This window comes from Meriones unguiculatus, chromosome 3, assembly GCF_030254825.1.
Source record: "Meriones unguiculatus strain TT.TT164.6M chromosome 3, Bangor_MerUng_6.1, whole genome shotgun sequence".
Lineage (NCBI taxonomy): Eukaryota > Metazoa > Chordata > Mammalia > Rodentia > Muridae > Meriones > Meriones unguiculatus.
The window spans coordinates 177,606,579-177,621,596 of record NC_083351.1 but is presented as its reverse complement, the minus strand read 5'-3'; the positions used below and the strand labels follow the sequence as shown (position 1 = coordinate 177,621,596).

The following is a 15,018-nucleotide window of genomic DNA, read 5'->3' as shown; positions in this document are numbered from 1 at the left end:
TACATAAATTCTATTTGTGTATTCAATAATTCTGCTTCATATAGTTTTTGTTTTTAAATTTGTGGTCATGATACCCCAATATTTAGATAGTTTTGTCTGTTAGCTTATTGATATTGTTCCTATTTTAAGAAAGATTACTCCTTTAAAAATAGCTGGTATCTGCAAGAAGCTTGGCAGTCATTAAACTAGAATGTAGCTCATCTATGAAGGAAAGAATGCCAGGAGGACAGGTTTTAGCATGCATTATAATCCTTGGTGCACTTGACAAAAATGGTGGGGAAATAAGTTGACTCTAACTGTGTCCTCTGGGCAGGCTGTTGCTGACATGCCTACACTAGCGTGCTGTCACTCCACTGGCTGGGAGATGTGTGACAGCGTGTCTCAGTGTTGCTGTCGTGGTGGGCTGATTTGGGATAAGTGCAGGTGAAGCCATTGGCCCTTGCAGTAGGAAATCTGAGAGGTTCATTCTCACAGCTCCCATGCCTCTACCTTGCAAAACTTTACCTGAGTGGCCTTCCAACTGAAATACTGTGGACTTATTACTCTGAGAACACCCATCAATTGAGAACTGTATTGGCAGCAAGTCACCTTGAATTCCTGTTTACTTGTAACTCTTTTTTTTTTCCATGTTGATTCCATCCTTTGACTTTTACTAATTTTCTTTATATTTCTTCTCTTGATTATTTTTTCTTACCTAAGAAACTTCATTCTAGTTAATAAACCAACAAATATTAATGTTTTGTTTATTTTTTTATGTCTTGTAGTAGGGAGGTACTTTATATTAATTTTTTTAATTTTATTAATTATACTTTATTCACTTTGTATCCCCCCATAAGCCCCTCCCTCCTTCCCTCCTGATCCCACCCTCCCTCCCCCTTCTTCACGCATGCCCCTCCCCAAGTCCACTGATAGGGAAGGTCCTCCTCTCCTCCCTTCTGATCTTAGTCTATCAGTTCTCATCAGGACTGGCTGCATTGTCATCTTCTGTGGCCTGATAAGGCTGCTCCCCCCCTCAGGGAGGTGATCAAAGAGCAGGCCAATCACATTATGTCAGAGGCAGTCCCTCTTCCCATTACTATGTAACCCACTTGGACACTAAACTACCATGGGCTACATCTCTGCAGGGGTTCTAGAGCCATTAGGGAAATGCAAATCAAAACGACCCTGAGATTTCACCTTACACCCATCAGAATGGCCAAGATGAAAAACTCAAGTGACAACACATGCTGGAGGTTGTGGAGAAAGGGGAACCCTCCTCCACTGCTGGTGGGAATGTAAACTTGTACAACCACTCTGGAAATAAATCTGGCACTTTCTCAGACAACTAGAAATAGCACTTCCTCAAGATGCAGCCATACCACTCCTAGGCATATATCCAAATGAGGCTCAAGTACACAATAAGGACATTTGCTCAACCATGTTTGTAGCAGCTTTATTTGTAATAGCCAGAAGCTGGAAACAGCCCAGATGCCCCTCAACTGAAGAATGGATGCAGAAATTGTGGTACATCTACACAAAGGAGTATTACTCTGCAATGAAAAATAAGGAAATCATGAAATTGGCAGGTATATTAATTTTTGAACAGACAATGAAAGGACCATTTTCCATTATATTCCCCAAATGACTGTGTTCTTGCACTGCTCTTTTAGAAGGTCCTTCCTGATACACTGTGTTACCTGCACTCTCACTGAACACACCCAACTCCTATTTGGGACAGTGACTCCAGCTGTGACCTAGTTCCTTCCCAAAGTAATTCACTAACTAACTAACTAACTAACTAACTAACTAACTAGTTAGTGTTTGTTAATTCTGTCTGTTTTACAATGTTCTTGATGCCTGTCCCTCTATTGGCATGCCAGAAATTTTCCTTCTTCAAGAAAACCTGTGGTTTATACGTCAATGCTTACAGTTCCCTTGAGACTCAGGATGCTATTTTGCTTTTCCTGGCTCTTTTCCATGTATGTTTGTAAGGACTGGAATTCTTTGGGCTGCTTTGGACAACTACTAATTAGATCCAGTAGCCTCTAAAGTGAATTTTATGCCATCAGTTCCTCCTCCCAACCACCTATTCTATTTTCAAACAGTTATCTTCAGACTCTAGTTTAACTTAAAAATATTGCTCAAGAATTATAAGTGGTCCTGCTATTTTACAATCAGATCCAAATTCTGAAATGCTCTGAATAACTGTAAAGGCTCCTTGAGGCCCCTCTAGTTTATTATTCATCATCTCATAATTTTTAAACTTAGGCAGCATTTACTTAGTATTACGCACCACAACCATATTTTGAGATTTGTACTATTATTACCCTAGTACATTAAGAAATGTGCACATAGTAAGTGGTGACTGGCACCAGGCAGGCTGGCTGTAGTTCAAAATGATCATCAAGCCGTATCCCCTGCTACAGCCATCTACAGCCATCAACAGCCATCTAAAGATGTCTTCTTAATTTTCTGTCTCAGTAAATAAATCCCAATTCTCTCCAAGGTCATACAGCCTTTGTTTCCTTACTGCCAAGTCATATTAGTCACTTTCAAAATCTTGTTTAAAGCTCATTTTTCCTATTCTATCATGCTATACTGGCCTTTCTCTCAGGGTTAATTTCTTCTGTACCTTAGTGTGCATGTGAATATTATCATTCTGTGGATCTTGTTCTCTGTCTTGCCCATGGTTCTACCTTCAGGCAACCTGTAAGCTCCACAGGTTGTATATTCTACATTTTGAGGAGTGTCTTCTGCTTGGGGCTCACAGTGCACATTAAGTAGATATTAAGCAAATGCTTGTTAAACTTCTTTTTTCTGTTTTTTTATTTTTATTAATTACAATTTATTCACTTTGTATTCCCCCTGTAGCTCTCTCCCTCCTCCCTTCCCAATCCCATCCTCCCTCTCCTTTTCCCATCCCTGTCCCTCCCCAAGTCCACTGATAGGGGAGGTCCTCCTCTCCTTTCTTCTGATCCTAGTGTATCAGGTCTCATCAGGAGTGGCTGCATTGTCTTCCTCTGTGGTCTGGTAAGGTTGCCTCCCCCCTTCAGGGGGAGGTGATCAAAGAGCAGGCCAATGAACTCCTGTCAGAGATAGTCCCTATCCCCATTACTATGGAGGCCACTTGGATACTGAACTTCCATAGGCTACCTCTGTGCAGGGGTTCCAGGCCATCTCCATGAGTGGTCCTTGGCTGGAGTATCAGTCTCAGAAAAGACCCCTATGCCCGGACTTTTTGGATCTGTTGCTCTCCCTGTGAAGCTCCTGTCCTCTCTAGGACTTACTATCTCCCAGTTCTTTCATAAGATTCCCTGCACTCCACCCCACCCAAAGTTTGGCTATGAGTCTCAGCATCTGCTCTGATACCCTGCAGGGTAGAGCCTTTCAAAGGCCCTCTGTGGTAGGCTCCTGTCTTGTTCCCTGTTTTCTCCCTCTTCTGATGTCCATCCTCTTTGCCTTTCTCAATGGGGATTGAGCATCTTAGCCAGAGTCCTCCTTCTTGATTAGTTTATTTAGGTGTACATATTTTAGTATGTTTATCCTAATTATACTTGTTAAACTTCTTAAAGAGCAAGTTGTGGGGCTGGAGAGGTGGCTCAGAGGTCAAGAGCACTGGCTTCTTTCCAAAGGTCCTGAGTTCAATTCCCAGTAACCACATGGTGTGGTTCACAACCATCTGTAGTGAAACCTGGTGCCCTCTTCTGGTGAGCAGGTGTACATGCAGGCAGAACACTATGTAATTAATGTATCTTTTTTTTTTTTTAAAGCAAGTTGTACCAGCTAATGTGGACAATGCTTGTTTTCTTTCTTTTCACACAGAGGCAGGAAGACTAATGGCTTGGTATTATATTACATTTGAGACAGTGAAGAAATTTTACACAATAAATGGAAAAGAAACTTTATCAGATTTAGTAAGTTTTCACTAGAAATTAATAATTATAGAAAAAATAATAACTCATATGGTCTCTATAACTTAAACTTGAATGAGCAGAAATTAAAAATTATTTTAATGGTCATGTCTCCCTCTGATCATGAGATAGAGAACATAACTTCTAAGAATGCATTATATTTTCATTTGTTTCTTATCAAAGCTAAGAAAATTTATTTTCAAATAGGTATGGCTACTTTCTTACAACTTATTACTTACTTGATAATGACAATTAATTCAGAGTGATATGTAAATGTAATATGTGAGAAAGATTCCAAGAGAATACAGCATAATATATTAGCAAAATTTGCCATGAATGAATGACAGTGGGTCACAATATGATAGCATGTTGCTGTAGTGTCCTGTGCCTGCATCCCTTCCCTGAATTATCTGCCTAAGCATCACAACAGTGGAAATAGGATAACAGGATTGTGATATCCAGGAGGGGGGCGGAACAGCTGACTGTGGAGAACATGGGACCAGTGAATGGGTGTACTTAAAGTCAACAGTGGGAACAGTTCTGTAGTCACTGTGGTGAGCAGGGCACAGGCAGGCTGCTTTGGTTCTTCCCCTTTTTGCTGGAGACACGAATATAAAAGAAGAGATTGGTAGAAGATATCTTCTACCAATCTTAAACCATATACTTTGATCTTAAATAACAGTTAGTTACCACAATAATATTGTTATAGTAAAGACCATACAGTACCATTCTGCTTTTTGTTAAGGAGTTGTGTGAGCAAACTTTGATAAAGTAAAAGTTTTGTATTTCCATGTAAATATCATTCTTCTCTAAGAAGAAATTAAGATTAACAGATACCATTGTCAGCACCATCTGTATGTACTGTTTAAAACGCTTAGTTTCATCTCCCAGAACCAGTCTACAAAAACACATTTCTTAGCTTTTACAGCATCTTCCCATTACTAAATTATTGGGATGGTGATTTGCAAACCACAGAAGGATGAACAGCAGCAGTGACAGCCCATAACGAGAGCAGCATGCACCGTGTGCCTCTCACGGCACTAACAGAGTACATGTGATCCTGGTCATTGTTTCAGCATTAGTGACCTCGTCCTGAAGGCTGACCACTTTATAAGTTACAGTGTTTGGAGTATTGGAGCTATTTCTAAGTGTTTGTTTGTGAATGAATCCTTAAAGACGTAAAATGTGTATGGCCACTTTAAATTCTGCTTTCCCAGCAAATAAAACCAGAGTGCCTTTAGGAAGCAGCATATAAGTAAATTAGAGAAAAAGGTTTTAAAAAATTTTAAATGTAATTTGTTAACCTGACAAATGCTTAAATTTTACAGATTTCAATGATAGCCAGCTGCAGTGAGTTTGTAGATGTGCAGCTGAGGATAAGTGAAAAGAGGACACTGAACAGTTTAAACAAAGACCCGAAGCAGATCACTATCAGGTACAGACAGTGCATGTACTTTGTAGAACGTGACAGGTTTTTAAGTTAAAAAAGAAGAGCTTTCCATGTGTTTTTATCTACAGATTTCCAATGGAAGGGAGAATTAAAACAAGAGAAATGAAAGTAAACTGGTAAGGAAAATTTATTCTTAATGTACTAAAATGCTGCATGCAGATCTGTAATTCATGTTTATGAGGGTTTTCTTTCATGTTTTGAAGACAAAGTCGCCATGTATAGTTTCAGCTGTTCTCAGAACTCACACTTTTCTGCCACAGTCTGTTCCTGTGTGCTGCGATTGCTGGTGTGAGCTACCGTGCCCAGCTTCTTTTAAAATAGGGCTTCTTTAATTTAATTAAAAAATATTGCGTTTATGGAAAAACAAGGAATCAGAATTTATATGTGAAGTTAATTTCCAAGAACTCTCAGACTTCAGGTAAAATAAAGTGTGCATCTGGGGATGTGAGTCAGCGGAGGAGCCTTGTCTGTGCGAGGCACAGTCAGAAGGAAGGCCAGGGGAGAGGAAGGGAGGGGAGAAAACCCACAGAAGGAAAGAAACAAAAGAAAACTTTCAATTAAAAAATCTCTTGTCGGCAGTGTATTCTGTTGAGGCAAAGGAGATGATAGAAAATGTGCTTATGCTAATTGGGATCTCTCTAGTAAGCATTAAAATACAACTAGGAAGTGCCCACCAGTAGTGATGGAACGCTAGAGAGACAGGCCCAAAGTGCACAGGTTCTAGACCTGGAGCAAGGACTTCAGCCTCTCTTCTTTAGTTCCCTGCTGTGCATGTGTAAATCATATTTTTCATACTTTATTATGTTTGAGAATTAACTAAAGTAACGCATATATATCTCACTCAGTTACGAAGTCTTCCTCTTCAGCACTAGTTACTCTTTAACTTGGGTACTTGGGTCAGCAGACTTCGAGGCTATGGCATGGAACCAACACTGACTTACTCTAGAACCGTCTGTGTTGTTTATAGAATGAGCCGTGTGCTTGGCATGCTGACACTCGTGCTCACTGGCTCAGCACTTTTCCCCAGTTAGTCCACACAGCCACCGAGTCAGTTCCTCAGCTGCCTTGCCCCTCCATTACTTGAAATGGCAGAAGCGCCACCTAGCCTGAGAGTGCAGGATTTCCTTTCCTGCTGTAGCCCTGGCTATCCTAGAACTGGCTGTATAGAATAGGCTGGCCTGGAACTCATAGAAAGCCATCTTTCTTTCTCTGCCCCTCTTGCACCCTGCTTTATTGCTGCTGGTAAGATATGGTTTCCAACAGGATAACATGATATCAAAAGTCTTATATTTACTCGTAGAGCATTGTTATTAAATGTAAATGTTACTTTTAAAGTAGTTTTCTCCAGTAATTTCACACATATCTCACATTTGTGTGTCCCTAGATGCCTTCCCAGGGACCTTCGTACAACATTTAAAAGCACTCCATCCGGTATTTCACTGGATCTTTGCTAAAGATTTTGAGATTTTTAAGACAAAAAGAAACTGACGATAAAAAAGTATAAGGAGATAACAAGAACTAAATATTTTGCATTTGGGAAAGGGAAGTCAAAAGTGACCTGCAATGATAATGAAACCAATAGAATCTCCCAGTGCTGTACAAACCAAGACAGAGAGGAACCCTAAAAGATATTTTAGTCAGTCATGCCAACTCCTGTGTGCCTGTAATCTTAAAAAGGAAATAATGAATATGTTTTCCCCAGTCTTATTCAGGCTCAGCTCGGGTGCATTCCTATACAAGATTTTACTTTGACACAAGATACCGCGAAGATTTTCAGAAACGGCTCAAGAATTGCAAGATGTATGTTAAATCATTAATAGATTTTCAACATTTTCCAGTAAATTAATATTTAATATTTAATATTAATATTGAAAACTTTTTTAGGGTTGTCAGATTTTGTGGCTCTTCAGGAAAAGAAGTTTGCTGTGCTTTTAAACAGTGTGGTTTTAGCGAAATGTTTCAAGTGTAAACTGTGGGAAAACTCTCGACATGTGTCTAAGCAGCTGGATAAAATTGGTAGGTACAGGCTGTTTGTCATTGCCTGAAACTTCTTTCATATTTTACTGTTAATAGTATTCTATGATGATTGTAGACTTTTGAAGAAAATAGGCCTTTTTAAGGTACTGTGCTTATAATTGAAAACCAAAGGTTTATTTGCTCTTGCGTAAACGATTCCCATGAGAGCTGGTGAGATGGCTCTGTGGGTGAAGGTGCTTGCTGCCAAGCCTGAGGACCTGAGTTCAGTCCTTCTGACCATGTAGTGCAGGGAGCCTGTGCCTCTGACCTCCACAAGTGTTCTCCACACACAGATACACACACACACAAACAAATGAGTGCAGAACAATCAGTTATAGATCAGCTGAATAACTAAAGCAGAAGGACATGAAAAAACTAATTTTAAAGTTTGCATTTTGAACCTTGTTCTCATGTTGACAGTTTTAGTAATTAGATTATTATGTGACCCATCACCACAGCTTTGTTAGTTTTTGAAAAAATCTCCAGCTGATCTCTCTCTCTGTTTCTTTCTCCTCTCAACAAAGTCTCACTATGAGGATCTGGCTGGCTTGTTCCTCCCTACATATACCATGCTGGCCTCAAACTCACAGTGCTGGGATTAAAAGTGTGAGCCACCGTGATCTGCACATCCTACTTTTTAATTTCTGTGAAATTCAGAGTCAGTGGGGTAACAGAGCTTGCCAGAAAGTTCTGGGAGCTAGGATAATCGTGGGATTAGCTGGTGAAAGTAAGATCAAAATAGAGAAGAAATTCCTATTGGAAAGTTTCTCTGTATCAACTACTTACATCATTGCTGTGTCAAAGTAACTGACAATAGCAACTTAAGAACGGAGTACGCCATCGTGGCTCGTGTCCGATGGGTAAGCATCGTTGCCATGGGCAAGGCATGGCGGCCCTGGGCTCTGGCTGCTCACATCGCTTCTGTAATCAGAAACCAGGAAGGTGAACACTGGGGACTGGCTGCCTGCTTTTCTCCTTTTTGTTCAGCCCACGCCCTGGCCTGTGTGATAGATGGTTCCACCTGCATTCAGAGAGCATCCTCCTTTTTCAGTTAAGCCTGGCGGGAACTGTCCTCATGGATTACACCCATTGATGTGTTTACTAGGTGTTTTCTTTTGCTTTTATGTTATTATTTTGTGTGTTTTGTGTTGATTGTCTGTATATGTGTCTGTATCACAGGAATGCAGTGCCCCTTCTGGGACTGGAGTTAACAGACGGGTGTGAGCAGCCAAGTGGGTGCTGGGGGTTGAACCCAGTCCTCTGAAAGAGCAGCCAGCGCTCTGCTCTCAACCATTAGGATGTTGCTCAGCTGTTCCTACGTGATTGTGATCTAGTCAACTTAACGTTGATTACCCATCACACCAAAGGCCTAGAAAACAAGCTTCTCCATACCACATACAGAAAACAGTGTCTTGCAGAAAGATTTGAGATTAGTTAAATGACATCTAATAAGTTTTATTCTGCTCAGGTCACTATGCTTGCCTTTCTAGAGTACTGTTCGTCTGAGCATCAGTTGCAGTCCGCCTTTCCCAGAATCATGAAGCATGCATCTGTTTTCACACAGTACTTAGCCACACTGAACATACAGAGGAAGCAGTACTAATACCAGACTTGAAAAAATCCCAACAGGAGATAAAAACCTAAGTTCATCCTGAGAATCATGAGAAACACAAAACATTAAAAATTGACTTCAATAGTGATTTAAACAAAAAACCTAAAAATCAGGAAAAGGTTTGAGGGGACAAAGGAATATTAAGGAGTTGTTCATATTAGGAAGTGTGATTCAATAGTAAATAGGAGAGGTTCCCAAGAAGAGGGGACCAGATGTCTGTCACATCTTCATCAGGGATGCATATTGTAGGTAAGTGGGTCATGTCTTGGAATCACACAATTCTTAAAGAATCCTTTAAATAGTATTTGCATAAATTTATCATAAGAAGGTATGAATTTTTAAATTATGGTTTCTGAAAACATAAACAAATAAGTAGTCCAAAAGTAAAATGAACAAAATTAAATAAACAAAACAAAAGCAACTGTGACTGAAGAGTACTCAGTGAGCAGGGACAGGACATTAGGTGGAAGCAGCCATGTGGGCAAGTCACACAGTGTTGAGAACTCAGCTACAGAAACGCGTTGCCACTTCTTTCTAAATGCTAGAGAGACATAAGTCATTACTGTCTAGGCAAGTACAGAAATATTGAGCTGCATTTTTAAGACAGACGTGCTCAGAGCTTCATGAATATTCCTGTCTTGCATCATGTCACCTTTGCTTAAAGTTCAGGTATGAATATATTTGTCTGTTGATGTTTGTCATGTATAGAAATGAACCTGAGGAGCTGTAACTACGGGAGGCAGTCTTTTTAAAAACTTACATTAGTTTATTTAAGAGTGTATATGAGTGTTTCCAGCATTCATACTACATATGTGCAGGTCAGAGGGCAGCTCAGTGGAGTTGGTTTTCTCCTTCTACCCTGGGGGTCCCAAGGATCAAACTAAGGTTCCCAGGCTCAGAAGCACCTTTCACCACTCTGACTGTGTCTTAAGAGTAAGCATGAGAATTTCCCAAGAAGAGTTGAAAATTTGAATAAGGCAACAGGAATGTCATACTTTACATTTGGTTTAATTAAGGGTTGAGTCATTATGTAGACCTGAAAGATTTTGTTTCTTTTATGAAACATATAAATTCTATTAAAAGTCTGAATTTTAAAAATTAATTTTTTAGTCAGTTTTATGTTGCTACAACAAGACATTGGAAGCTGGGAACTTTTAAAGTTAAAAATTTATCTTGCTTTTCTTGATGTTTGAGGGTATGGCGGTCATCTGATTCTCACTGGTCTTTTGTGGGTGGCACCAAAATGATGGGATGTTCATTAGGAAGAGAGCACTTGGAGAGACAGGAAGCAAAAGTCTGGGGAGATGCCTGGTTGCTCTCTATGCAACAACCCCTCACTTCGGGCAGCCCCCAGGCAGCTCCAGCACATTAGCATCAATCTGCCTAGGAAGGTAGATTCCCTGACCTAACTGCTTTCTATTGGAACCTACCTTCCAAGTCTTCCACCTGCTCAGCACAGCCACAATGAGGGACAGTAACTTCAGCACACAGTCCTTTGGAGGACACACTCAACAGCGTAGGACCCACCATTGTCACACATTTGGCTGACTCTTTTTAAAGGGATTGATTAACGAATGTTTGCAGCCCTGGGGATCAACCCTAGGTCTCACGTATGCTAGGTAAGTGCTCTACCACCCAGCCACACCCTCAGCTGAAATTGTATTAATGTAGTTGCTAAATGCATGTTTAGATTTTTTTTTAATGGCTTAAAAGCTGTTCTTTGATTAATTTCCCACAGGCATATCATTGTCAAATACCATGGTAAATGCAGGTTTGACTTCCTTTAAAAAAATAGAAGAAGCAAATGCAAGAGAACTTGAACTGGTATGTAGTTTTCTTTGTTCCCAACATGACTGGCTCCTCTTTAAACTCCATTTCAAGTGAAGCTGTCTGGATATGGAAGCTGGCTTGGTCAGTAAACTACATACTCCGCAAGCCTGAGGATTCACAGCTCAGCACCCATTTTAAAAAACTAGACCCAGAATCACATGTGTAACTCCAGCACTCAGGAGGTCAAACACGAGGAGGACCTGAGGCTTTCTGGCCTTATGTTCTGGTGGAGTCAGTGGGCACCAGTGCAAGGAACAAGGACCCTGGCTCCTAAAAACAAGGTTGTTAGCAACTGAGGAAGACACCCAGTGTTGATCTCTGGTCTCCTCACACATGCACAGACACTTACAAACATACATACATATGTGGCCATATATACCACACACAAAAATATTTCTTCGTCATCGCCTTCAGTATTTCAATTACAGAGGTTTGGGGTATAAAACCTTATTAAATTTGTGACGTCTAAAAATATTTCAACAAGAGTTTTAAATGTTTGTGCTAAGAGTATAATGATATAAATATGTTTAGATTTTAAGTAGGCACCCGCCTTTTGGAACCCAGATAAAAGAAGCTGTGATGTATCTACCAAAATATGAGCTTGAAGTGGAGCAGGTAAATATTTGCTTTCTTAAATATTTTGACTGTTTTTTTTTAAGCAAAGCTTTCCATGACTACAATTGAAGCTGAGTATGAATAGTAAGATTACTTTAAAGCATTTAATACTTATTCTTTTTTTTTTTTAAGATTGCAAGATACAGTGATATCATGGCAGAAATACTAGTGACCGTTATATTAAGAAACTTTAAAGAGCTGCAAACTAAAAGAACAGCACCAGACTCTCACTATGTTACCTTAGTCATAGGTGATGCAGATAATCAAGTCGTTTTGAAGCACAAAATTATGTGAGTAATTATGAGATAGCTACTTGATTTTATTTCTAAATTTATTGTACATTCAATTTTTACTATAAGATACAGTGTATAGATCATCACATAATTAAATTACAATTCTCTGGCAATGGGTGTTGAGGGTTGTTCTGATGCTGGCCCTCAAGATCTGGTTACTTCCTGAATAGAACTATCCTTGGCGGTGTAAACCTGCCTAAGACATACCTGACTGGTTGATTAAACAGCCTATACCTGGGCAGGGCAGAATGGGATAGGAATGGCTAAAGGTCCCAGGCTTTTGAGTTAAAGAGAATCACGGGAAATGGATGGGAAGAAAGGAGGAAGGAGGATGCCACGATGGGTTAGGTGGAGAAGGAACCATGTGGGCCAGGAGGAAGGGCTCTGAGGATGGCGTGGATGGAGAAAAGACCCAGATGAAAACATAAGCAACTATTTATAAAATTGTGGGTGGAAGGCAGCCCAAATGGGGATGGTTAAGGCAGATGGCATTGATGGGGCTTGGCAGGTGAATGGTGAGGTTATTGAGACAGCATAGGTAGAAATATCTGCCCAGCCCAAGGTAAATAAGCCAAATATTAATCTAACAGTGTCTGTGTCTTATTTGTGATAGTGGGTCAAATGATACCACCGTGATAATCATAGGGCTAATAATAAACATACACCTCAACACCATTTTTTTTTATTTACTACAACAAATGGGGCAAGTTTTTCACTTGTCTATTTGAGAATAATACTAACTTTGGGTGTGCTGCTTTAGGTTATTCTATTTAGAATTAGATGAAGAAATTATAAAGTCTGTCACCATGGAGGGATTTGTAACAAGAGAATACATGCTCTGGGGCCTTTCTGATTTTGCTGCTTTTTCTTCATCTGTGGCTTTGAATACAGTTGTCAATGCAGAATATAACACATAAGCAGCTACTTGTGCCCCCCCGGTATGGCGTTATAGCATTACTCTCCTTCAGAACACAGTCAGGCTGGCCACATAGAAAGGACTCTTCCACATGCCCTCTTCTCTAGTATGCCAACTTAAAGTTTTCACTTCCGCGTTTTCTAGCTACTATCTCCCATCAGAATGTCATAGTAAACTAAGGGTAGCCGTGGCAGTGGGTGCTAGTTCTTCTCTAGTACTTGGTGGCTCCAAATAATGAAGTACTTCATATTTGTATGAGATGGGCCCATCATAATTCACTTTTGTAGGGGGAAAATTGAGACAGATAGAGGTTTAGGTCACATTTGCCACGACCTGTAGCCAGTTGATAACACGTTCTAGACGGATCCTAGTGTTCTCACCAGAGCTTGCTCTCACTGTCACTACAGGACTAAGTTTAGGAATGGCAGAGACTCTCAAACAGAATCTCCATTTCTGCAGGAGCTGCAGCAACAGGATGTTCTCTTCACAGTAACTGCTCACCTACCACTAGCCCTAGCACACTTAGAACACGCCATTGTATAAGTCTTTATTCCTGGGGACTAGGAGAAGGAATTCAGTTCAGTAATAAAATGTTTTCCTTGTCTGTGTCAATGTTAAATACAAACTATTTAAAATTCAGTTTAAAAGATTGTTGAAGTTGTTTCTTACAAACAATTATAACTTGTGCACAAGCACATTTAAGTGGTATTGATTCAGAAGCAATATGTCTTATTGACAACAACTATATATTTCTCTTTGGTCTCAAATGAGTCTGTGCAACTTGGGATCAACTGTTGCTGAAATAATTTTGGTCAAGGTGGCTCCATCGTTATGTGTGGTAGAATACGCTGATAATACTAGCACGTGGGAGGTGGAGGTGGAGGCTCAGTAGTCCAGGTCATTCTCACTTACTTGGTGAGTACGAGGAAACAAACAAAAAATGTCCACTGACACCTTGTTCTTCCTCCTTGGAGTGAAGTAGTTTTCAGTGGTTTTTTTTACTACTCTTGATGACTAGTTTGAGAAGAACTAGTCCTTGAAATCAATGTGTTAGTTCCTTCAGTGCTTGGCTCACATTAAATCATACATTACTGCTTTTTAGGGATTCTTTTTTGTTAAAAAGCGGAAATTGGACTAAGAAAATTGATGTGAGGAGAGCTCTTATATGTGAAGATCTCAGCTTAAACCTAATTAGTTCTGATTACGGTAAGTCAGTCATAGCAATATAAAACGTGACTGCATCTAAAATTACTTCTTTTATGCTAGCCGATACAGAAAAATACTCACTTTAAATAAATGTTGAGGGAAATGTCATATATTTAGATAACATAATTAAATTGTCATTTACTTGTCTTTGTTTTCTAAGATAAATTTCAGTTATAGTATTTAAAAATTTTTATTAAGCTAGATGCATACATTTTTGTCATATTTTAACCTTTTAAAAATACTTTCATTTTCTGTACTTCTTAGCTCTAGAGCTATAAAAAGAAATAAAAAGCCTCGTGTTAAGACTTAATGTGATTTAATAAGCATTTGCATACCTCTTTTTCTCTTTCCAGTTGGTCTCGATATTCAGCAGAAATTTACAGTCTTTTATTTAGGACCCAGGAAGCTTGTAAGTCAAACAGATATGCAAAGAAAATTAGAAACAGGAGTTTCTCGTCCTAAATACTCGGCTAGAGCTACTGCAGCAAGATCTGGTGAAGGTAAATAATACGACTGTTTGTTTTCTATTAACACAGCAACATGACCAGGCAGGGGTGTTACTACAGGGTGACTTAGCTCAGACTGTCTGTATTGGGAGTGCCATATTTAGGTTTCAGATAATGATAACACATTACACTAATAATATATAGTGGGAATTCTATTTGAAAAATATGATTCATATTCTAGGATGATAGGTGAGCAACAAATTACTTGAGTAGTTTTTATATGCATTATCCCTTTTCATACATACTTCATTTTTAGGCCTATTGTCTAGAGGAAAGCAGTGATGTGAGGGAATCCACAGACTTTTTTTTAATAATTTTTATTTTTTTATATTAATTACAGGTTATTTATTTTGTATCCCAGCTGTAGCCACCTCCCTGACCCCTCCCAATCCCACCTTCCCTCCCTCATCTTCTCCCATGCCCCTTCCCCAGTCCACTTGTAGGGGAGGTCCTCCTCCCCTTCCATCTGACCCTAGCCTATCAGGTCTCATCAGGAGTGGCTGCACTGTCTTCCTCTGAGGCCTGGTAAGGCTGTTCCCCCTTCAGGGGGAGGTGATCAAAGAACCAGCCACTGAGTTCATGTCAGAGACAGTCTCTGTTCCTCTTACTAGGGAAACCCACTTGGATGCTGAGCTGCCATGGGCTATGTCTGAGCAGGTTTTCTAGGTTAAATCTGTGCATGGT

The 15,018-nt window shown here is 39.8% G+C and overlaps 1 protein-coding gene across 1 annotated transcript in view; it reads left to right on the top strand.

Moving 5' to 3' along the window:
- Window positions 1–15,018, top strand: part of Hfm1 (helicase for meiosis 1) — an 84,852-nt gene that overhangs the window by 45,407 nt on the left and 24,427 nt on the right. Inside the window, exons 21-30 of the mRNA XM_060381088.1 lie at window positions 3,802–3,893; window positions 5,219–5,325; window positions 5,409–5,456; window positions 7,043–7,140; window positions 7,225–7,356; window positions 10,707–10,792; window positions 11,330–11,413; window positions 11,546–11,703; window positions 13,725–13,828; window positions 14,182–14,328. Coding sequence (XP_060237071.1) covers window positions 3,802–3,893; window positions 5,219–5,325; window positions 5,409–5,456; window positions 7,043–7,140; window positions 7,225–7,356; window positions 10,707–10,792; window positions 11,330–11,413; window positions 11,546–11,703; window positions 13,725–13,828; window positions 14,182–14,328 — 1,056 coding nt within the window. The remainder of the gene's footprint in view (window positions 1–3,801; window positions 3,894–5,218; window positions 5,326–5,408; window positions 5,457–7,042; window positions 7,141–7,224; window positions 7,357–10,706; window positions 10,793–11,329; window positions 11,414–11,545; window positions 11,704–13,724; window positions 13,829–14,181; window positions 14,329–15,018) is intronic.